This window comes from Apodemus sylvaticus, chromosome 5 (genome assembly GCF_947179515.1).
Source record: "Apodemus sylvaticus chromosome 5, mApoSyl1.1, whole genome shotgun sequence".
Taxonomy (NCBI): domain Eukaryota; kingdom Metazoa; phylum Chordata; class Mammalia; order Rodentia; family Muridae; genus Apodemus; species Apodemus sylvaticus.
In genome coordinates this window covers 127,510,491-127,533,284 of record NC_067476.1, presented here as the reverse complement: position 1 = coordinate 127,533,284, position 22,794 = coordinate 127,510,491, and the positions used below count along the sequence as shown (strand labels likewise).

Genomic DNA, 22,794 nt, shown 5'->3' with positions numbered 1-22,794 from the left:
GTAGGCTCATATATTTGAAACAGTTGGTAAAACAGTTTGGGGCGGATTAAAAGGTGTGGGCTTGTTGGAGGAGGCGTGGTACTGTAGCCGGGCTTTGAGAGGTCAAACGCCCACAGCATCGCAGTTAGTGCTCTCCCTGCTCCAGGCTTATGTCTCCTGGTGAGAACTTTCAGCTCCCGTTCCAGTGCCTGCCTGCCTGCCTGCTGCTATGCTCCTTACCATAATGGCCACAGACTCTAAACCCTGGAAACTGCAAACCCCAAATAAACTCCTCTGTAAGTTGCCTTGGTCATTGTGTCTTATGAGAGCAACAGAAAAGTAACTAAGACAGGGCTTATGACCCGTTATCAACAGAAGCCTTTAAAAGGTGGAAGGTGCTCGAGAGGAAGGAAGAAACCATGAGGACGCGTTTTCTAGATGGTGCTGCTCTGACTTCACAAGGAAACAGTCTTGACTATTGTTCCAGATGACAGAGTGACATTCCCAGCAACACAGGAATTTGAGCTGCAGGTAGGGTTTATGAACAGAGGATCTGGACAGTGTTGCATAGGGAAGTTATAAACATGCATCCCAGTGTGTTATAAAGCATTCAGTTCTTTCTGGATTCTCAAACCAACTCAGAATCCAGAAATCAAGAAAGGAACCACTGTTCCTAATTAAAGACAAACTGAGGGCAAAAGGCTGGGCTGCAGCCCGGCTGGGAGGTAAGGATTTTATTGGAGAATGCACTGAAGATACCTGTTGTCCAACTCCAGCATGTGCAGCACAGGAAGCAGCTTTGTGAGGTGGCCAGGGCATCCGGGTCTGCCTGCACGTCCTGCACCTGCACCCTGTGGTACGTGTCCTGAGCATGAGCAGGGCTGGGAAGGCTTCTAATTGTCAAGCTCAATTGTTCCTCTCAAGCTAGTTTGCAGGCCAGGCCAAGAGTAAACTCCTTGTACCAGGTCAGAGTCCCTGCAAGGAGATGCTGACAGGGAGATCAGGTAGAGCCGCGGGGCGACGGACACTGGGTGTATTCTTCCTAACCCGGACAAGAGACAAAAGGACTTTAGTGCCCCACAAGTCCTCAGGGGCTCAATGACAGCACAGCAGAGGCTGAGAACAGGGTTGGAATCATTCCTGATACCTCGTAACCTCTCGTCCCAGGACAGCGAGGGCACTGGCAATCTTTAACGCCTTTCATACTCCCTGAGCTCTAACGTAGGACGAGCAGGCCCTTCTCACCTGCCTCAGCTTAGAAGCTCTTTTGTGATCACTCACGGCACAGAAAGAGACTGGCAGAGTCACTTGGTTCTGGTGTACAGTGGAGTCCAAGATACTGCTGCAAGGCCACTCGGGGCTGCTGGATGGTTTCTGGACAGAAGCACTGCCTACTTGTCCCACTGGCTTCGCTCACCCAGCTGGACCATGTGGAGGCTGTCACCACAGGAGACCAGGGCCCACTTCGAGGTTAAGGGCCTGCACGACTTGAGGCCTTCTGGGGCCCACTTTTGACAGCACCCACTATTTCTGGGAAGAACAGAGTTCACCTCAGCGCCGGAGCCTCAGGAAGAATGCGTGTTTACACTCTGTACTCTCCAGTGGGTAATACTTATCATAGAAATCCAAAACGTACTCCTCAGTCTTGAAGCCAAATTTCTGGTACAGCAGCATGGCAGGGTTGCTTGCTGAGACGTGAAGAGTCACATCCTTGCCCATGCACGTCTGCCAAAGAGGGAAGGACACAAGGTGAAGCCAGGGGGCCAGAGGGAGAAGAAGCAAATGAAACACTCGTCAGAAGGAAGCAAGTGGGGAACGGCCTGGGGCTGAAGCATGGCGGCATCTAGCCAGTGCTGCAAGGCCAGAGCACGGCGGCACCAACACCAGCTCAAAAGCCAGGAGCACCCCGCCACGAGCTGTGTCCCCAAGTCCACAGGAGGCACGTGCTCTGCAGGGTTGTTTCTACCCAGAAGCAAATGGCCACTAGGAGACTTTACTATATACATTTATTTATTTATACTATTTATTTTATTTTACTATATGCACGAGTGAATGCCCATATACCACATGTGTGTGGGAGACTTTGGAGATCAGAAGGTGTCAGAGCTCCCGGGACTGGATGGTCGTGAGACACCACGTGGGTGCTGGGAACCAAACCTAGGTCTTCTGCAAAAGCAGTCAGTCCTCTTAACAGCCAAGGCATCTCTCCAGAGCTGTTTTATCATTCCAATGACATTTCGCTTACTTATCATTGTGAATCTGGGCAGTGGCGGGGGAGGCCCTGTGCACCGGGCTGCACGGCGTGGAGGCAGGAGGACTACTGGAAGTCAGCTTTTCACCCCTGCCATACGGGCTCCAGGGACTAAACTCGCCATCGGGTTCAGTGGAAGTACTCTTTCTCAGTGAGTCATTTCTCCAGCCTCCATATTACTGTACTTGTAGATCAATTAAGTTTAAATATCAGACATATCAGTACCAACAATATGACAACCTGGAAGAATTGGAGAATGAGAATTTCTATTTTCCATATAGATGACAGCTACGCTATCTCCAAAGCCTGTGATAATTCCTTCCCTAGAAATGCTAGAAAACAATCAAAGTTATATACATAACTTCAAAGTACAAAATTTTTATTTATAAAGCCCAAATATCTTGTACCTCTAAGTCCTTAGGTCCCTTTATATCTGACAGAATTAACTTCCCAGAATTGAGACTTCTATATTTACAGAGAAAGGGCAGAGATGTTTCTGTGATCATAAAGGCTTGTTTTTAGATTTTGTAATTAGCCACACAGGTATGAACTTGTTTAATGAGGAAGGAACCAAATTACTACAGTTCACAGTCCTTAAAATTGATGATTCTGGCTGTCAGGTACACAGGAGAAGATGGCAATGGACAGTTTACTTCTTTATTTTTCATTGCGACACCTAACACCTCTGAGACAGAGAGCACAGTTATTGTGCTAAGGACAACAACATGGTGTGAGCACACAGGACTCTATGGGTGATGGCAGTGGTTTTAGATAGTCAATACAGACATCTGACCCACGGCCATGACCAGTAAGTACACAGACTGAGCCCACGGTGTTTTTAGATAATCAATACAGACATCTGACCACAGCCATGACCAGTAAGTACACAGACTGAGCCCACAGTGGTTTTAGATAGTCAATACAGACATCTGACCACGGCCATGACCAGTGCTCAGACTGAGCCCATATGTGGGCCTTGGGCTTATGGTTTCTTTGGGTACAAAGTGCCCACAGTATAAAGATGAACAGAGAGCAAAGAGTCACCAAGGTGCAGCCTCCATGCCAGGCCTCACACTAAGCACCAAGAATGCCTTCTGAGGTGTCGTGCCACCCTACTCCAGCCCCTGCTGCTAACAAAGAGTCCTGCAGAGCACTCTGCGAGAGAAAGATGGCCTTATTGGAGGAAGTGTGTCATTGAAGGTGGGCTTTGAAGTTTCAAACTTGCAAGTCAAGCCCAGTGGCTCTCTCCTCCTGCCACATACGTCAGATCTGGATGTAGGACTCTCAGCTACCATGACTGCCTGTGTGCCACCATGCTCTCTGCTATGAGGATAATGGACCAATCCTCTGAAACTGTAAACAAGCCCCAGTTAAATACTTTCTTTTTATATAAGTTGCCATGGTCATGTGGCTTCACAGCAATAGAACACTAAGACACAGTAAGTCCCATGCCAACCAGAGTTGCATGTCAACATCCTGCCTAAAGAACAAAACAATCTTCTACTTACAGAAAACAACCCATCCATCCATTCATTCATAATGTACTACTTATTGATTCAACTGTGATACAATGTTTATAAACAGATAGTATATGCCCATTCCCTAAAATCACGTGACTCACTCTAAGAGCAGAACAGAATCCGCAAAGGCAGGGCTTGTGCTTTATAGCCTCGGATATGATTTCTGCAGCTTCTTTTATGGTTCATGCTTGCATAGGGGCTTCTCTGAAGCCAAGAATAAAATCTTACTTTAGGGGCTGGAGGTCTTATCCATGTGCTTCCACAGTGTCCTGACTGGGGAGAATGACTTCCTTTTGCCTGGCCTATGCTGGACAAGCCAGCTCAGCCTCCTCCTATTCCCCAGGGAAACCCTTGAAGCATCATCACTTAAGTTAGGGTTAAATCATGGGCAGAGAGAACTTGCCTGAATCAGATGATAGATCATGAAGGTGGCAATCCCCGCTCTCCTCCACTCAGGATGAACAAGCAGAAATGAAATGTAAGCTTCGTTGTACTTCACATCGGGCACCATGAAGCCAAAGGCAACAATGACTTTTTTATAAAGGACTACAACACTGAAGTCTGGATACTGCAGACACTCAGACAGGTCAATGCCTAAAGAAAAGAACCAGCCAGACACTCAGACCAGGGGCCGTTTGGAACTAATGAACAACAAGCTGTTCAGCCTGTATTTATTGTTACACCTGCATGCTAAAAAATTCCCCAAATTGGAGGCACAGCCATTACCATAGATACCACACATTCAGATCAGAAAAATGCATTTTAGAAAATATCAAAATTAGCATAGTCTTTCCTAAGTACATATGCTAAAATCGGAGAGACAGGACAGGTTGGGTAGTAGAGAGCACTCCAGCTTCAGAATGGACACACCTGCTTTGACTCAGCCTTGTCTACCAGGTGTGACTTGGCACATTTTAAAATGTCTCATTTCTGGCAATGTGTTAAGACAAGGCACAGCCTTCGGCCTGACGGAGCAGGAGTGAAGGTCCCTGAGGGCCATGGTATGCGTGGATGTGGGGGGCCAAGGACAAATGTGGGGGAGCTGTCCTCTCCACTGTAGGATCTAGGGATAGAATTCAGGAAGCAAGTTTGCATGGCAAACATTTTTAACTGCAGTACCATCTCATGAGTCTACTGATATAATTTTCTTTATCCCACTTACACACCATTGACAAGTTTTCCATGAAAGCTTTCACAATAAAATAAAAATTATAATGTGTGGCTAATATCTAACATTAGGACAGATGTGCCCCATAGGTTTCTGAGCAGGCCCACAGAGAATATGCTCATATTTAGCACTAGAATTGCTAACTGATGGCATGGGTCTTGGCTGATGAAATGACAAATAATCTTGGCTTGCCCTGGCTTCTCAAGTCAGGGGGCATTGGCTTCTTAAAAGAACCTTTCAGGTATCCTCACCCTCTCTGATAGCTAAACAACAAAACTTAAAGAACTATTAGGCCAAAACCAAAAGTGTCCACATGCCGGCTATTGAGTCTGTGTCTTGGAGAGACATTACCTGGTATCTAAACATAGGCAGAATCAAAACAGGATCAGTCTTTTATTCTGGAAGCAGAGACAAACAGGGAGAAAACCAAGCAAAAACACTGTTGATTACTTTAACTGCTGGCTTCTGGACGTAGGAATGCGAGAGGCATTTCTGCTCTACCATGTCTATGTTAGTACAGAGACTAAATGAAGTCAAGAGGAAAGAGCTTAGGGTCACGTGGCAGACACTATTTAAAAACATATAAACATATGTAAAATAAAATATATATAGAAGAATCAATCTGCCTGGTTTGGAAGTAGAAACATACCAGGCCAGAAAAACTCCTGACACATGGAGTTGATCGTTGGGATGTGATTTGGTCGGACATAGCAGTAATCGAGAGGAGCATCAGGTTCAGGTGTCCAGTGAGGGTCACTCCTGTGCAGGTGGGAACGAATCTGTGACAGGAGCTGTAGTTTGGGTGGCTTTGTCTCATAATCACGCCTCCAGCACCACCGAAAATAAACAAATTAACATCAAGAAAAACACTCATTACTATAGCACATTATCACACAGCTTACTGCTTGCAATATCATACTGAGTCATGCATGCTTCTGTATGTGCTAGCTAGCATGCTGCTTTAATGCCTTACGAATTCACTCTGAATTCAACATGGACTAAGGCAGACCCCTCTGGTACCCACCGGGGACTGCATAAGATAAAGTGAGAAGCAGAAACAGCACTTAGATATGTTCAGAAGTGCCCGACCCAGGGATGTTCCTCTAGCCTGATCAGAGGCCAACAGAGGGACTGTCCAACTCTGCTGGCAGCAGCAGATCATGAAGAGAAAAGGCTGCAGGAGTTTTGCAAATGACCTCCCTACAAGTCCCTACCAGAAACCCCAGTGCTGGGTAAGGTGGATCAGGCTGACAGAGGAGCTTGGCTCCCACTCCCGGCTTGGACAACATTCACTCATAAACTGTCCAGGAAGAGAATAGGGCTGGGGTGATGGCCGAGTAGGTAGAGCTTGGCATGTAAGCATGACGACCTGAACCACGTCAAAGCCATGTAAAAGCAGGGCGCAATAGTGCAGGGGGGCAGACACACCACCACTCTAGGCTGACACAGGGAACTCCAGGTTGACTGAAAGATTCTTGCATCAATAAATAAAGTGCAATTCAGGTGTGGTGGCAGATGCCTTTAATCACAGCACTCGGGCAGAGAGGCAGGCAGAATTCTGAGAGTTCAAGGCCATTCCAATCTACACACTGAAATCTAGGCCAGTCAATGTCTGTCTGTCTGTCTGTCTGTCTGTCTCTCTCTCTCTCTCTCTCTCTCTCTCACACACACACACACACACACACACACACACACAGAGAGAGAGAGAGAGAGAGAGAGAGAGAGAGAGAGAGAGAGAGAGAGAGAGAGAGAGAAAACATACCAAAGAGAAAAAAAGACAGAAAACAGAAACTGTCCCAGTGTTCAATTCAAATATTGGCTCAACTGAGACTACTTCATTTTTTGCTTTTCAGCTCACAGACTATTAAATATCTTAAATAATTGTGGTATTTAGACTAAAACAGTGATTAAGATAGTGAACAAGACCCAGGTGTGGTGAGGGAGAGGAAGGCAGATTTCTGTGCATTCAAGGCCAGCCATGTTTACACTGAGTTTCAAAACAGTCAGGGCTGCGTAGAGAGATCCTGTAGCAGAGCCTTATGGCCCAGAGAAGCAAGGGCTCCATCTCATAGCTGGGGAATAGAGGAGAGTAGTATAGTGGTAAATCTGCCTAATCTAGACATGCAACTATAAATATTGTAACTGAAGAACTGAAACCACCAACATCCTCCCTCTCGACACCCTTGACATCATGGTTACCTGATATAAGGTTTCAAGATCCGAGAAGTGTAAGGGCTGATAATACTTTGGTCCACAGCCAGATCTTCTGATCCCACCAAACGATACAAAAATCTGGTGGTCTGGTGCCGGAATCCTTTCCTGGCTGGTAAGGCCGTCTGTGAGAAGAAAATGATTTATATAAAAATAAAAAAACTATCCAAGAATGGTTGTCTTCTACATCTAATGATCTTTCAGAGTGTCAGGAGTAGGCCTTTTTGGACTAATTGGAAAGGTAAAGTTTTGACATATACTTCACAGGTCTGGATTTAAAAAAAAAAGCTAACATAGATGGGCTATTTACTATTTATTATGCACCCTTATGCTGTTATGTTGTTATGTTATGATGGTTAAGAACCATCAGCACAATGCCCCTCCCCCCTTTCTGACTGTGTCCTCTTTATACCAAGTAAATATGGCAAACATGGGGGTGATACTGATTACTAGCCCTAAAACTTGTCACCACAGGAAGGAGGCACCACCCACCAGAGACTAGGCATAGATACGGCCTTAGCTGGGCAGGAATTAGGACAGAACTCCTAGGTCTCACATGCTTGCTTTAGAAGCCCCAGAGCTGTACTGGCCACACTAGGGGTGTGCTGTGTTCAGCTGAGGGCTGCTAACTTGAGGCCCTAGGTCATGTAGCAACAGAACACCGCAATTAGGGCTGTAACAGCAAAGAACTCCAACAAAGATGAAAAGACCTTTACAAAGGGGATGCCAAGGAGAGGCTTAGAAACCGAGTTGTCTTTTAGAGTCAGTTTACTCTTAGCCTAGAAAATAACTTGTTGAAAGAGCAAGGTTTCTTCCTTTGTAATTTGCCTTCAGACTTCTCTAGCCTGGACACCAAACTCCTCAAAAGTCAGCTTTGACAGTCTTCCAAGGTTTCAAGTGAATTTCAAAGCAGTCTTCAAAGCTGTGGCATGCAGTTTCCAAACACAGCCACTAGCTACACCCCCTACACTTGCAGGTATAATGGCTGTAAAGAACTTTGACCAATCAGTGGCAGAAGCGACGCCTGGAGCTTCAATCCCAAGTCTTCCACTACATGCATTATCTATACACAATGCACATATGGCTTCCAAGTGGCCCAACTAGGCCAGTGGATGACCACAGGCCCCATGGAACCAGGACATAGACCGGACCCCAATGACTTACAAAGTAAAAGAACCACTCTGCTGAGGCCAGGCAGAGGAAATATTCAGGAAATACTCAGTACTTCTTACGCCAAGTCACCAAGTTTGGAGGTGGCTTTCAACGCCATGCCAGATCATTTGTAGACCCATCAGCCCACAAAACAATCTCTCCCCCTTAACAGTCTCATGTGAGCCCTGTAGAATCTCACGGATGTTACAAAGTTCCCCTTACCTCTATAACTTCTACTCTTCTCCAAAACACATTCCACCCAGCCTGGACCACCATCACTGCCTCCTGTTGGCCCACTCTTGCCCCACACCATCCAGTCTCCACATAGAGGCCACATACTTCTTTTACAAATAAACTAAACCGGGCATAGTGGCACACACCTTTAATCCCAGCACTTAGCAGGCAGAGACAGGCAGATCTCTGTGAGTTCAAGGCCAGCTTGGTCTACAAAGTGAGATCTAGGTCAGTCAGTGCTACAGAATAAGACCCTATTTAAAAAGCAAGCATCAACTCATGTCCCCTGGTTCACAATTCCTATAGGGTTTCCTACTATATGTCCAGAATACATTTCAAAGTATTCACAAGGGTCTGTGCCTTGCAGGGAACTTGCAAGACCACACTCTGTTACACACTGGCCTCATCTCCTGGGACCACACTCCTGTGTCATCATAATGTTCCCATCACATCTACCAGTCTTTCTCATGCCTCAGGGCCTGTGTCTGGCCTTCTATCCAGTTTTCTTCCTCCTGGAATTTCCTTGTCAGCACTTCTTGCAAGGTTGCCTCTTTCAGAGGCTGGTTTTAATTCTCAGGAAAATGACAGTTCTTCCATGACACATGCACGAGTGTACAAACACACACACACACACACCTTAGCTCAGAGAGCTAACCCCACCACTTCCCTGTTTAACAAGTGTCAGCTGCAGAGGACAGAAACCTACTCAGCATTAATTCACCATGGCATCCCAGTTAGAATATGCCTGGCTCATACTACTCAATTTATATTCACCAAATTGCAAAGTGGTGAAGAAAAAACAGCTTCAAAGTCAAGGAACACATGACAGCATTAAATGTGCTTCTTTAGATGCGCAAACTCAGCCTGGTGAGATCACAGACACTAATGCAGGCTGAGGAAAAGCCTAGGAATGTGGCTAGAGCCAACAACGCAATGAGAACAGAGCAGGCTCGAAAGGTGTCATCACACCCCTCGCAGGGGCTGCTCTCAGGGGTGACTGTCTGCTGGACTCTTCCTGAGACAGAGGAACCTGAGACAGAGGAAAGGCACCACTCTGGTGAACTGAGAATTCCATTCCCAGGAATATACACTAGAGATATAAAGCAGCGGCATGGGTGCCTGGGAGCGTGGGGAGGGGCAGCTGCCTGAGCTGATGGGGGGGTCGGGGGATGGATGTGATAGAACAGGGCCTCTTACTTTACAGAACACTGAGCCACCATGGCTAGAGGCACACTCAGTGGTGGGATGCTGGGATTCCCGGGAAAGACATTTAAGTGGTACTTGATGTGTTACATGCTCTAAGGGGTAAGCATGCAAGAACAGATGGTAGTTTAAAAAGAACTGGGAGTCCTAAGAAAGAAAAAAAGCAACAGAAACTAAGAATGTTTTTGATAGTGGACTAATCAATAATCTTCTAAACAGAGGTTAGAAGAGTCATTCTAAGCTTGAACATCTGCAATAAAGCCTTCCCAAACGAAAAGGCAGAGAAAAAAGACTACAATTGAGTGGAACAGAATGTCCAAGAGTTGTGGGAAACCAGGAAAGGATGACAGGAACATCCGAAGGAAAGAGGACAGAAAACACCGAACCGCAGATGGAGAAAGCTCAGTAAATGAATGCGTCCTTCCGGCAAGCCATGGCCAGGGCCCCCTAGACCCATCAGCAGCTATGATTACCTGAAGGAGACAAAACAAGACTGGGCTCACTAACTGTCCACAGAGGGGAGGGGAGGGCTCACGAGGCTACACCCCAACTCCAAGCTAAAGATGGTAAATGATTAATACAGGGTCCTCATGAGGTCACTCCTCTGCCCAAGATTTTTTTTTAATTATTTATTGGCCAAGACAATATATAGTGGCACACACTTTTTGTTTAGGATTTATTCATTTATTTTATGCCTGAGTGTTCTATATGTATGTACATCTACATGCTTGAAGAGGACATCAGATCACATTACCAATGGCTGTGAGTCACCATGTGGTTGCTGGGAATTCAACTCTGTCTACCTGGAAGAGCAGCCAGTGCTCTTAACCACTGAGCCATCTCTCCAGTCCTGTGCCCAGGATTTATAAACAATTAATGCAGACATTTTCCCCTGGTTATGGATATGGCTGCCCATCAGGTGCCCATGCTCCTGTAAGTAACCCTTTCCATTCCTGCACGTAATTGGGATGTTTAGTGTTAACTGTCAACTAGACTTAATCTAGGAGCACCTGCGAAACTGGCATCTAGGCATGCATGCCCCGCTGGGGTTATCTGGATGGCATTAACTGAAGAGGGAAGACCTGCCCACTGTGGGTGGGGCCATTACCTAGCTGGGTGATAGAAAGGGAGCTGAGAGCATGAACTCACTGGGGGTTGTTCCTGGCAGAGGAACACCTGACAGCTCCCTCAAGCTCTCGATGCTCCAACATCCTCTCTCTGATGGAATGTACTGAAACCACGAGTCAAGAGAAACCCTCTCTCCCTTAAGCCACTTTTGTCAGGGCATTCTCTCACAGCAATAGGTAAAGAAACTAAAGCAGGGACCCTCATTAAACTCATGGACTTGACCGGAACTGTTGTTTTGGTCTATTGCTGGTGGCAGACCTGGGGTAAAGAGATAGCTGTTTCTCCCCAGGAAAGGTTCACACAACAACTGCTAACCCCAAGAGTAGAGTTGTCAGATGTGAAAGACAGAAAAAATAATGAAAATACACTGAAAATCAGAAACAGAAAATCTGGAAGTTTCCAGAAGACGGGAGAGTTAAAAGAAAAAAGAGCCAACAAAAAATTAATTAACATTGGAAATGGGGTTCTCATGGCAAGACATGGTAGCTCACACCTTTAATTCCAACACTTGGAAGGCAGAGGCAGGGAAATCTGAATTCCAGTTCAGTGCTATACAGTGAGACCCTGTCTCAAATAAAAACAAAAGAAATTGGGATCTCAGGAGCAACCTGTACACAGATGACAATGAAGTTACAATTTCAAAATGTCAAAGGAGAAAACAAAACTAAAACTATGTAAGTATTATTTAGATGTAAGAGTGAAATAAAGGGCTGGAGAGATGGCTCAGTGGTTACGAGCACTGACTGCTCGGCCAGAGGTCCTGAGTTCAATTCCCAGCAACCACATGGTGGCTCACAAACATCTGTAAGGGATCTGATGCCCTCTTCTGCTGTGTCTGAAGAGAGCAACAGTGTACTCACATACATAAAATAAATAAATACATAAATCTTTTTTAAAAAGTGAAATAAAAATATATTCTACGCACACAGGTTTCCAAAATATACTTCAAAAAGTCCCTATTCGGGGATGATGAGATGGGCTCATTAGGTAAAGCTTGAGACCTGCGTCCAACGCTAAAACCCACGTGCTGGAAGAGAACCGAGTACGGCAAGCTGTCTTCTGACCCCACAGATGCGCTGTGGCACACACATGCGCACAACAAACAAACAAACAAACAAACAAACAAGTATATGTTAAGAGACCATGTTGTAAAGAACTGCTAGAGGAAGCAGTCCAGCAAGAAGTTAGTACAGGGAGAAATAAAGAAAAAACAGAGTCCACTAATGCTTATCTAAACAACACAAGAGGAAAGAGGACAAGGAAAGGCACTGTGAGGGAGGGGCCATCAACAGCACAGCACTAAGAGTACAGAAAAGCACATCTCAAGTCAGGGCCCAGCGCAGCCGTGGTGATGGATACCTGCAGGCCAAGCCCAGGCTGTACCCACTTTAGTAAGTGAGCCACTGGGTGGGCACAGCCGCTGCCACTACTACTGCAGCTGCTTCTGTCACAGGCACGGCACGTCTCAGTCCCAACGCCAACTGTGGTGCAGAGCCTACAGCACTCACTATCAGCCCTTTACACAGGAGGAATGCCAGTTCAAAACAGCCGGGACTTCCTAAGCCGAACAGAAGAAACGGAAGAGGAAATGGAGAGAACTTCAGAAAGGGCCCCACACAAGCTCTAAGCACACCCAGGGGAAAAGGCCTGGTGCCTAGCATGTCACTAACAATCAGACATGTGACAAAAATTCTCAAGAGAGTCCTGAGAGGACAAGAGAAAAAAGTGTCAAAGATTCTGGTAAACAACCAATTCACAGAGACACAAGTAGGAAACACAAGAAGTTCAACCTTGTCTGCAATCAAAGAGATGTAAATATGAGTTAAGATTACAGTCTGCAGCCATCGGATTGGTTACGGATTGGTTACGGCAGGTGAGGGTCAAGTGCTAGTAAAACTCGGTCACTGCTGCTGCTGGGGCAGCCCAGCAGGTCCCAGTGGAATGAATGTGGTCAGAGCACTGGCAGAACTCACCCTGTGAGTAAAGCTGACCTCACACTTCTTCAGGATAAGGCCCAAGGACATCGATGCTTACACACCCACGGCTCCAACTCAACAGGGTCTAGGCTAACACATGTCCTCAACAAATCTGTCAACCAAAACCATGAAACAGTCCACATATAGATAGCGTCAAGGGAGAGGCAAGAAATGGCTAGGCTAGTCCTAGAATGCCAAGTGAGAAAGAAACTCAGACACATGAAGGGGCATCAAATGATTAACAATTCTGGAAGAGGAGCACAGGAAGTTTTGCTTGCTTTCTTCTCCCCAAATTGCTGACAATAACAAATGTCATAGTGACAGTGTCTACGGCCTGGTGCTGCTGGCCCTCGCCCAGCCCACATCACCTGGTACCGGTCAAGGATCCGGAAGTCCTGGCAGGTGGTCCGGTACGTAGCTTGTCCGGTGGGAAGCCGGGAAGCTCCCCCATCTTTGGCTCCATAAATCCCATCGACTAAGAGAAGTGCGGCATTCACGACCTCGTCCAAGTCAAACAGTGGTAAACCCCGGTCCCTTTTTGCTTGACGGACAATGAGCTTCCGTTTCAGCCTCCTGGCTTCCGGAGTCATGGCCACAGCGCCAGGGCACGCCTCCAGCCTCTTAAGCAGCAGCTTCTCCTCATAGATGCTCACAGGCGTATACCTGGGCCCCTTGGGCTTCGTGTCCTTTTCCAGGGGTGGCTTCCTCTTTTCCCGAGCTCTAGTGTGCAAAGAAGTGTTTGAATCTGTGTCTTCACTATCTCCATCCATCCTGTCTGGCTTCTCCTCCTCGCTGTCCACTTCCTGTTTAATCTGTTCTGGGGCTCTGACCTTCTTTCTGCTCCCAACCAGCCCAGAGGCTGAGCCAGCTGGGGGCGGGAGGTACTCCATCCCTGGGTCTATAACTCCGTCTCCTTCCAGCTCATCATCATCTGTAGGAAGCAGAAAGTACGAGTGTCAGGACACCGGAGAGAAGGGAGGCAGAGCACAAGACTCACACCCAAGGGGAAAAACACAGCGAGTCTTACCGTGAAATAGAGCTTGGGGTGGCATCACGTCTGGGATGAGGTCTGCTTCAGAAAGCAAGCTAGGCGTGGCCGAATGCGAGGCCGGAGTCCCCGGGGCAGAGAAATCCAGAGAGGGAGAAGGAGACGGGCTCGTGAGGGGGGTGCGGTCTGAGGAGCTCAGGGACGAAAAGTCAATCACTTCTCCTTTCTCCAAAATCATGTCCGGCCTCCGGCCTCGGCTCATGAACTTGACGGGCGTAGAAGAGGTGCTCCTGTCAGGGAGGCCGGCCGCTTCTTTCTGAGCTCTTCTGATGTCTTTAGCTTCCTGTGTTCGAGACCGCTTCTCTTTCAATTCCATGGCAGATTCCACAGGATTCCGGCTGGCCCGTTTTCTGAGTCCCTCAACAGTAATGATGGGATCCAGCATTGGTTTTGAGGCTGCCAGAAGAGAGGAAGTATCTAATTTCCATGTCAACTGTTCTTTTTAAAAGTACGTTTTATCTTTGTGCATATATGTGTGTGTTTCTGGGCATCTACAGCCAGGTGAGAGAAGGCACCTGAAGTGGAAACTTACGGGTTCTTTGGAAAGTTGCTGGGGCAGACAGGTGAAGAAACATTTAGCTGAAGTGCACACAGGTGAGAGGCTCAGGCAGACTCGGGAAGGAATGAGCAAGTAGCCTCCGGACTGAGCTGCCGATTTCCACACAACAGACAGGAGGTGCTCCAAAGAACCTTTCTAATCAGGTCCACTTCCCCGTATCCTTCCTTCCCCACTACCTCCGAGGGAGGTTAAAGTGTTTAAGAACCATCATTAAAAATAGGTTCTGAAAAAATTAAAGTTACAGGCACCATGTTTTCTGGAGTTGGACCCAGGTAGTTGTGAGCCACCTTGATGTGGGTCCTGAGGGAGACTTGGGCCTTCTGCACAAGCCTCGAGCACTCCTAACGGCAAGCCATCTTTCCATCCCCTTAACTTTTTTTTTTTAACTATTTCTTCCATAACGTGCTTTTGGTATCATGTTCGATACACAGAAATGTTCAACAAATGCCCCAATCAAGAACCTTGCCTGTCTTTCAGAAAGTCTTAGCTTGTGTGACGGTGCACACCTATTACTCCAGTATAGGGGCTAAGAATCTCAAGTTCAAAGCCAGCTAGAGGTAAAGTGAGTTAATGCCAGCCCATAATAGCAAGACCTTTCTTAAACAAAAGCTGCAGTGCAAATTTAAACAAGTTAGCACCGTCGATTCTTTCATGTCCTGGAACTGGTAAAGTTTCATGATGATTACAAGACTATGATGTGCCTTCCTGACTTATTTTTTTGATAGAAAATAAATTTTACTGGCACAGAGGAGGGCAATTCGGCATTGCCACTAACATTTTTAACTAAGTATACTCTTTGATCTAGCAATACTATTTTCAGTAATTTCTCATAATTTGTACATATGCAAAAATTTGAAAAACTCTAGCACTGGGTAAAATGACAATAAGGGCAAAAGCTGAGTAGAGTGGCTCACACCTATAACCCTAGAACTCACAGGGTAAAGGCTCACGCCTATAACCCTAGAACTCACAGGGTAAAGGCTCACGCCTATAACCCTAGAACTCACAGGGTAAAGGCTCACGCCTATAACCCTAGAACTCACAGGGTAAAGGCTCACACACCTATAACCCTAGAACTCACAGGGTAAAGGCTCACATAGCTATAACCCTAGAACTCACAGGGTAAAGGCTCACACCTATAACCCTAGAACTCACAGGGTAAAGGCTCACGCCTATAACCCTAGAACTCACAGGGTAAAGGCTCATACACCTATAACCCTAGAACTCACAGGGTAAAGGCTCACACACCTATAACCCTAGAACTCACAGGGTAAAGGCTCACGCTTATAACCCTAGAACTCACAGGGTAAAGGCTCACGCCTATAACCCTAGAACTCACAGGGTAAAGGCTCACACCTATAACCCTAGAACTCACAGGGTAAAGGCTCACACACCTATAACCTTAGAACTCACAGAGTAAAGGCTCACGCCTATAACCCTAGAACTCACAGGGTAAAGGCTCACGCCTATAACCCTAGAACTCACAGGGTAAAGGCTCACGCCTATAACCCTAGAACTCACAGGGTAAAGGCTCACACACCTATAACCCTAGAACTCACAGGGTAAAGGCTCACGCCTATAACCCTAGAACTCACAGGGTAAAGGCTCACACACCTATAACCCTAGAACTCACAGGGTAAAGGCTCACGCCTATAACCCTAGAACTCACAGGGTAAAGGCTCACGCCTATAACCCTAGAACTCACAGGGTAAAGGCTCACACACCTATAACCCTAGAACTCACAGGGTAAAGGCTCACGCCTATAACCCTAGAATTCACAGGGTAAAGGCTCACACCATTAACTCAAGTACCCAGAGAGCGAAGGCTCATGCCATTAACCCGAGTACTGGGAGGGTGAAGGCAGGAGGATCAGAACTCACAGGCAGCCTAGACTACCCGACACTGCCTCAGGCTTGGGGCTACAGGTCCACAGCAGCAGAATCTGCCTCAAAGAGCCCAGGCATCTGCAAAGACTGCTCACCTGAACTCCATCCTGGGACCCACATGGAAGAAAAACAGACTCCCATAAATTGCTCTCTGACCTTCACAGAAGTACATGCATCCTCTTCTCCCCACATACACCATACAGAAATAAATTTATTTTAAAAATAATAATTAAAAACTAACAGCTCAGGTGCTGGAGAGATGGCTCAGCAGTTAAGAACACTAGAGCACTGACTGCTCTTGCAGAGGGCCTGAGTTCAATTCCCAGCAACCACATGGTGGCCTCATGACCATCTGCAATGGGATCCAATGCCCTCTTCTGGTGAGTCTAAAGACAGGGACAGTGTACTCACATATATAAAATAAAGAAATAAATCTTTAAAACCAAACAAAACTAAAAGCTTAGGCATGGCGGCACAACTAATCCCAGAACTCCAGAGGCCGAGGCAAGAGGAGCAGGCGTTCAGTGCCAGGCTCAGCCACATGAAACCTGCCTCAGACCGACCAGCCACACACTAACAGCAACAATTAACAAAGGAAGAAACAATCAAAATCTCCACAAAGGTGTGCTGGCTAGTTTTTGTCAACCTGATAAGCCAGAGTACTGGAGAGGAGGGTCTCAATCTTAATCAGGCTACAGGAGAGTCTGAGGGTCATTTTCTTTTCTTTTCTCTTTTCTTTCTTCCTTCCTTCCTTCCTTCCTTCCTTCCTTCCTTCCTTCCTTCCTTTTCTTCCTTCCTGTTTTATGAGACAGGGTTTCTCTGTGTACACCTGGCTGTCCTGAAACTCACTCTGTAGACCAGGCTGGTCTTGAACTCAGAAATCTCAGGTTCAGAAACCTCTGCCTATGCCTGCCAAGTCCTAGGATTAAAGGTGTGCGCCACCACTGCCCAGCTATAGGACATTTTCGTAAGTCCGTCGTGGGTGGGGCCACCCCTGGACAGATGGTCCTGGGTTCTTTGGGAAAGCAGGCTGAGCAAGCCATGAGACAGACCAGAAAGCATCAGCTCTGCCTTACTTGAGCTCCTGTCTGACTTCCTTTGCTGGTGAACGGCGCTGTGAAAGCATAAGCCTTTCGAATAAAGCTTTCCTTCCCCAGGCTGTCTCTAGCCATGGTGTCCCAGCACAGCAATTGTAACCCAAACTAAGACAACAGGGGAGCGTTTTGATGTTATAAAATGGACACATACTGCAGTCAATGAAGCAAGCAAACACACAACCCAAAAACCAGGGTAGATCACATGCCCTGCCACTGACAGATGTCCAAGGCATAGCAGGGGAAAATGTGAAGGGTTAATGTGTAATAGTATAATTCTGGTTTTTACTCACCTTATTTTGAGACAGTCTTGCTGTAGCTTAGATTGGCCTAGAACTCATAATCATTATACCTCAAGGTTCTCCAGTGCTGGCTTATGTGTGCCAATATACCTAATTATGCTGTGTGTGTGTGTGTGTGTGTGTGTGTGTGTGTGTTGGACCTCACTGGATAGCCCTGGCTGCCTAGACCTCACTATGTAGACCAGGCTGGCCTGAACTCACAGAGACCCACCTGCCTCTTCCTCCAGCGTACTGAGATTAAAGGCAGGCTTTCAAAAGTTGTGTAGCTGCATAGTGGGAACCCACGCCTTCAATCTCAGCAGTTAGGAGGCAGAGATCGGCAGGTTTCTGTGAGGTGAGGCCAGCCTGGTCTACAGAGCTAGATTCAGGACACCCAAGGCTACACAAAGAAACCATGTCTCAAAAACGAAAGTTTTTAGATTAAAAAAAAAATCAACATGTGATAAGGACTTAAAATGCTATTTAAACATAAAATAGCATTATAGTGATCCTATAAAGAAAAAGAACATGCTAAGAGACACATACTGAAATACTTAAGGATAAAATGTTACTAAACACGCCAAAGATGCAGATGAGTAGACTGTGAGGGAGACAGAGGGCCGGATGACGGCAGCCCTGGAATGACAACGGTTGCCGTGAGGGAGGCGGCTCTCACACTGCTCTCTGCCCCTGCAGATGGCCTTACAGTTCCACAAGAAAAAGCTTAAAGGAAATCCGACTGAAAACAACCTTCTGTTTCATGTTTTGGTTTATGCTGTAACCCCAACACTTGGGAGGCAGAGGCAGAGGACGGTTCAAAGCTAAGGCCAGCATGTGCTACAAGTGAGTGTCAGGGCAGCTTTGACTGTAGGCCATATGACAAGAGGCAGACAGAGAGAACGGAGGGTGTGGAAAGTCACCAAAGGAGATGACAAAACTAGTGACTTCATTAAGAAATGATCAAATGTTTTCTCTAGTATTTGCATACAGGAAGTCTCCCCAGCACCCCAACTCCTGTGACTGTGAAACTGTCCTGCCTCACAGCTCCAGAGGCATCGAGTGGCAGCTGGAGAAAGACTCAGCCCAGGCTGGGGCCTCTCACAATTTACCTTTCACTTTCAAAGTGGAGGCAGCCAGCTTCTCTCCCTCCGGTCTCATGGTTGGGGGTCTGTTGTGAACAAGTTTCCACCATCCAGGCTCTCCAAACTCCTGAGCACCTGACCGGAAATAAACAGGACTTCCCACGCTGAGGCAGCCTGCTACCGTGCTCCACCACGTTGAAGTCTTTTTCCTAAAGCACAGAGAATTTCAAAGTTATTGACGCTTCAATTTGATCACAGCACAGGAAGTACATCTGACATAAACTCACTGATTCCTGGCTGCCAGATGCTGCACACTGACCGCAGTGGGGAAGAAACAGAGCTCCGCAGCTCGGAGCCAGGGGTGGGGTCGGCCTGCCTTCACACCTCCCTGTCACCTTCCAGCTGCCTCGGTTTCTTCATCTGAGAAACCAGGATAACAGAATTACCTTATAGAGTGGCTTAGAGATCAAATGAAGTAATTCAAACATAAAAACCACTTATCACAGCCAGATGTGATGGCACATGTGTTTGCACTTGAAGAGGCAGAGGCAGGAGAATTTCTGAGTTCATGCTCATTCTGGTCTACATATTAGAGTTCCAGGACCCCCAGGACTACACGGAGAGACCCTGTCTGAAAAAAACAACAAAACAAACAGACTAAAACCAACCACTTATCAACCATCACAGGGGGAAAAGCTGCCTTGCTTCCTTTACTGTGAGCCTGGGCACTGACGGCACAGTTAATCATTAGTCCTAGTGAACAGCTGTTCCACCCAGAGAACACATCTGTCTGATTCAGTGTGTCCTGACATACCAGCGTGGCTCCAAGGCATGCTTTACAGACAGCAACTATAACAAAGTAAAAACAGGCTGAAGGCCAACTAACTATTCAGTCACTAAATATTACTTTAATGGCCACAATTTCCACCTTACAAATATAAATCAATTACCAGAATTTCTCAAAAGTTAACTTTTACAGAAGGAGTACAATGCTTTGCTAGAAAACACTGCTTCAAACATGGACTGCAAAGGGAGGGAACCTTCAGCAGGTGCTATAGCCCGGACAGGCTCCAGTCCACCCGCACAGGCACAACCTTGGGGGGGGGGCACAACCTCAGGGGGCGCTTCCGGAGGTATGGACATTTCAGAAGTGTGGTCTTAAGCGAGGTCCTTAGGCCGTTGGGCAGGCTCCCTTAGTCTCTCAGTCCTGACTGCAAAAATAACAGCTTGTTTCGACACATACTCACACCAAGACAGACGCTCCTCATCAGAGGCTCAACCAAAGGGTCTCCTGATCACAGGACCGAGCTTCTACCAGGCAAAAGAACCCTCTTTCTGTCACGAGTAACCCGTTATAGTGAAGGGAAGCTGACAGAGCAGCCACTAGTTCTGTCTTCTAGTCCATCTCTGGGCTCCGCACACCTCTCCTTCATCTGCATTTTCTTTTTTTTAACCTTTCCAACCCATCCCACTCACTCTTGTCCCCACCCTTCCCTCGGCAATCATTCTATCAAGGAATGTGGCAACTAAGAGCATGTGTTCTTCCAAAGGATCTGGGTTCAATCCCCACCCCTCACATGGTAGGACACAACTATAACTCCAGTTCTAGGGAACCCAATACTTTCTTCTGACATCAGAGGGCACACCATGTACACATGTGGTACACAGACATACATGTGAGAAAAACAGAAACACAGAAAATAAAACTAATTAAAATTTCAATATTTAAATTCATAACTATATAATACTTTATCACAATAAAAAGAAGATTGAGACAGAAAAGATTAAAAAAAAACAAAAAAAAAAAAACACTGTGTTGGGGCCGGAGAGATGGATCAATAGTTAAGAGCACTTGTTGCAAAGGATCTGGGTTCAGTTCCCAGCCCTCAGTGGCTCACAACCATTCATAATTCCAGGTCCTAGGGACCCAACACCCTCTTCTGACCTCTGTGGGCATGCATGCATAGGATGCAAAGACAAAAATATAGGCAGGCGAAATACTCGTACACATAAAAATAAAATATAAAAAAAACAAAAAAGCACAGTGCTGTTCTCCAGCATATGAGACATGAACACTTACACTCTGCCAGTGGGAGTCTAAGCACACAAGCTTTGTGGAGGTCACCCGGAGAAGACATGTGTGATGTGTGTGTCCCTAGAGCCCAGAAACCAAAGACAAAAAGGAAACATCCACAAATATTTCAGTTCTTTCTTTCCACTGTGTACATGCCGGGCACCAGACTCAGGCTGTCGGGCTTAGCAGCCAGTGCCTTAGCTGCGGGGCCACCAACAGCTCCCATTACTGTTCTCTTCATATAAGGTGGATGGAGAGACAGATGCATACAGACGGACATATGTAAAGACACCTATTTGTGGCACAGTCATCAAGGCACCACCCACAAATGAGCACAGCCTACGACAGGCAGAGCACAGACACACGAGCGAGCGCTCCTGCACCTTTGTGTAAATGGGCTTCACCTATCCTCTCTCAGCCACATCTTCATTGCGGTGAACTAGGCAAACTAAGTACATCTTCACCAATTTTAAGTGTATAGTTCAGTGGCCATTGAGTACACTCATATCTATGGCCATCACCATCACCCACCTTCGTTTCATTGTACAAGACAAAGTCTATACTTATAAACAAGTAACTGTCAGTCAGAGGCTGCCCTAGTCCCCAGCTGATGACAGCCATCATCCTACTTCCTGGATCTATGGATTTCCATTACTACCCAGTGTAAGTGGAATCATACAGAATGCTTATGATTGAAATTCATGCACCTTAGTGTTCTCAAGGTTCATGCATGTAGTTAACACATGGCAGGATTTTCTTCCTTTCTAGGACTGAACATCCCATTCCACGTACATACTAGGCTTGTACATCTGTGTGTGGACACACAGGGCTTCCTCATTTCAGCTACAGTGAGTCCTAGAGCAGAACTTCTAGATACAGTAATTCTTCGCTCGGCTTTCTGAGGAACGACCAGACTGCATGCCCATGCAGTTCTACTTTCCTCTCCTAGGTGCATGGGTCTGCCATTACAGCTGTTCACTGACTGACTGACTGAGAAGGCTTTCACTATCTGACCAAACTTCTATAGGACCTTTGTCTAGTTTTGAACTCGTAATCCTCCTGCCTCCTGCTCCTGTAGGATAAAGGTGGTAGCTCACTGCAGAGGGTTTGTGCTTAGTGACCTGAGCATCTTTCAAGTGCTCAGTCGCGTTTGTAACTTCACTGCCCACATCTGCGGTGAGGAGGTGCAGTGCCACTGGCTACTGTCTCTATCCAGTGCTGTGATGAGAAGTAGTAGCCAGCGACCGGAGCACAGCACACAGTATGCAGAGGGTGCTTTTGGCTACCCTGGGTCCTATGGTCTATTTGCAAGTAGACACGAGATCGGGTACATTCGGCTCCCTGCCTTGGGCTGGATGTAGGTGACATATATCTAGTAGCCTGCTGTTGTGCTAAGAACTGAAAAGAAACTAACTGAAATCTGCTGTCCATTCCCTAGGAGACACAGTCTTTATTAAACTCAGGAGCTCCAACACAGTTTCCTTAAACTAGTAAAATTGTAATAAGTGGTAACATTCTTGGCCCAGGATCATCTTTAGATTGTTTTTTTTTTCAAGACAGGGTATCTTGTATAGTCCCAGCTGTCTGGAATTTGCTCTGTAGAACAAGCTGGCCTCGAACTCAGCGATCCACCCGTCTCTGCCTCCTGAGTGAGATTACAGGCATGTGCTATCATCACCAGGCTTTCTGTTCTGTTTTTAAGAGAGACTTTCCCTCTTTATGTGACCTTGACTGGCCGGAACCTGCTATGTAGACATGGCTACCCTCAAACTTACATATATTCTCCTGACTTTGCCACTTGAGAACTGGGATTAAGATGTCACACCACCACACTCAGTTGTGGTGAAAACTGTAACCACTATGACTATGATCTATCATATTCCATCAACTCTAAAACTCAGTGATAAGACATGCCAGGTACCATTTATACGTACAACTATGGAGAATA

General features: G+C 46.5%; 1 protein-coding gene across 1 annotated transcript in view; it reads right to left on the bottom strand.

The window, feature by feature from the left end:
• Positions 1-498: 498 nt before the first annotated feature.
• The window catches only part of Kat14 (lysine acetyltransferase 14), a 33,528-nt gene continuing 11,232 nt past the window's right edge, over positions 499-22,794 (bottom strand). Inside the window, exons 4-10 of the mRNA XM_052183790.1 lie at positions 18,800-18,981; positions 13,850-14,266; positions 13,191-13,753; positions 7,118-7,254; positions 5,568-5,743; positions 4,154-4,344; positions 499-1,704 (exon numbers count right to left, since the gene is read on the bottom strand). Of these exons, the coding sequence (XP_052039750.1) occupies positions 1,531-1,704; positions 4,154-4,344; positions 5,568-5,743; positions 7,118-7,254; positions 13,191-13,753; positions 13,850-14,266; positions 18,800-18,981 (1,840 nt within the window). The 3' untranslated portion in view covers positions 499-1,530. The remainder of the gene's footprint in view (positions 1,705-4,153; positions 4,345-5,567; positions 5,744-7,117; positions 7,255-13,190; positions 13,754-13,849; positions 14,267-18,799; positions 18,982-22,794) is intronic.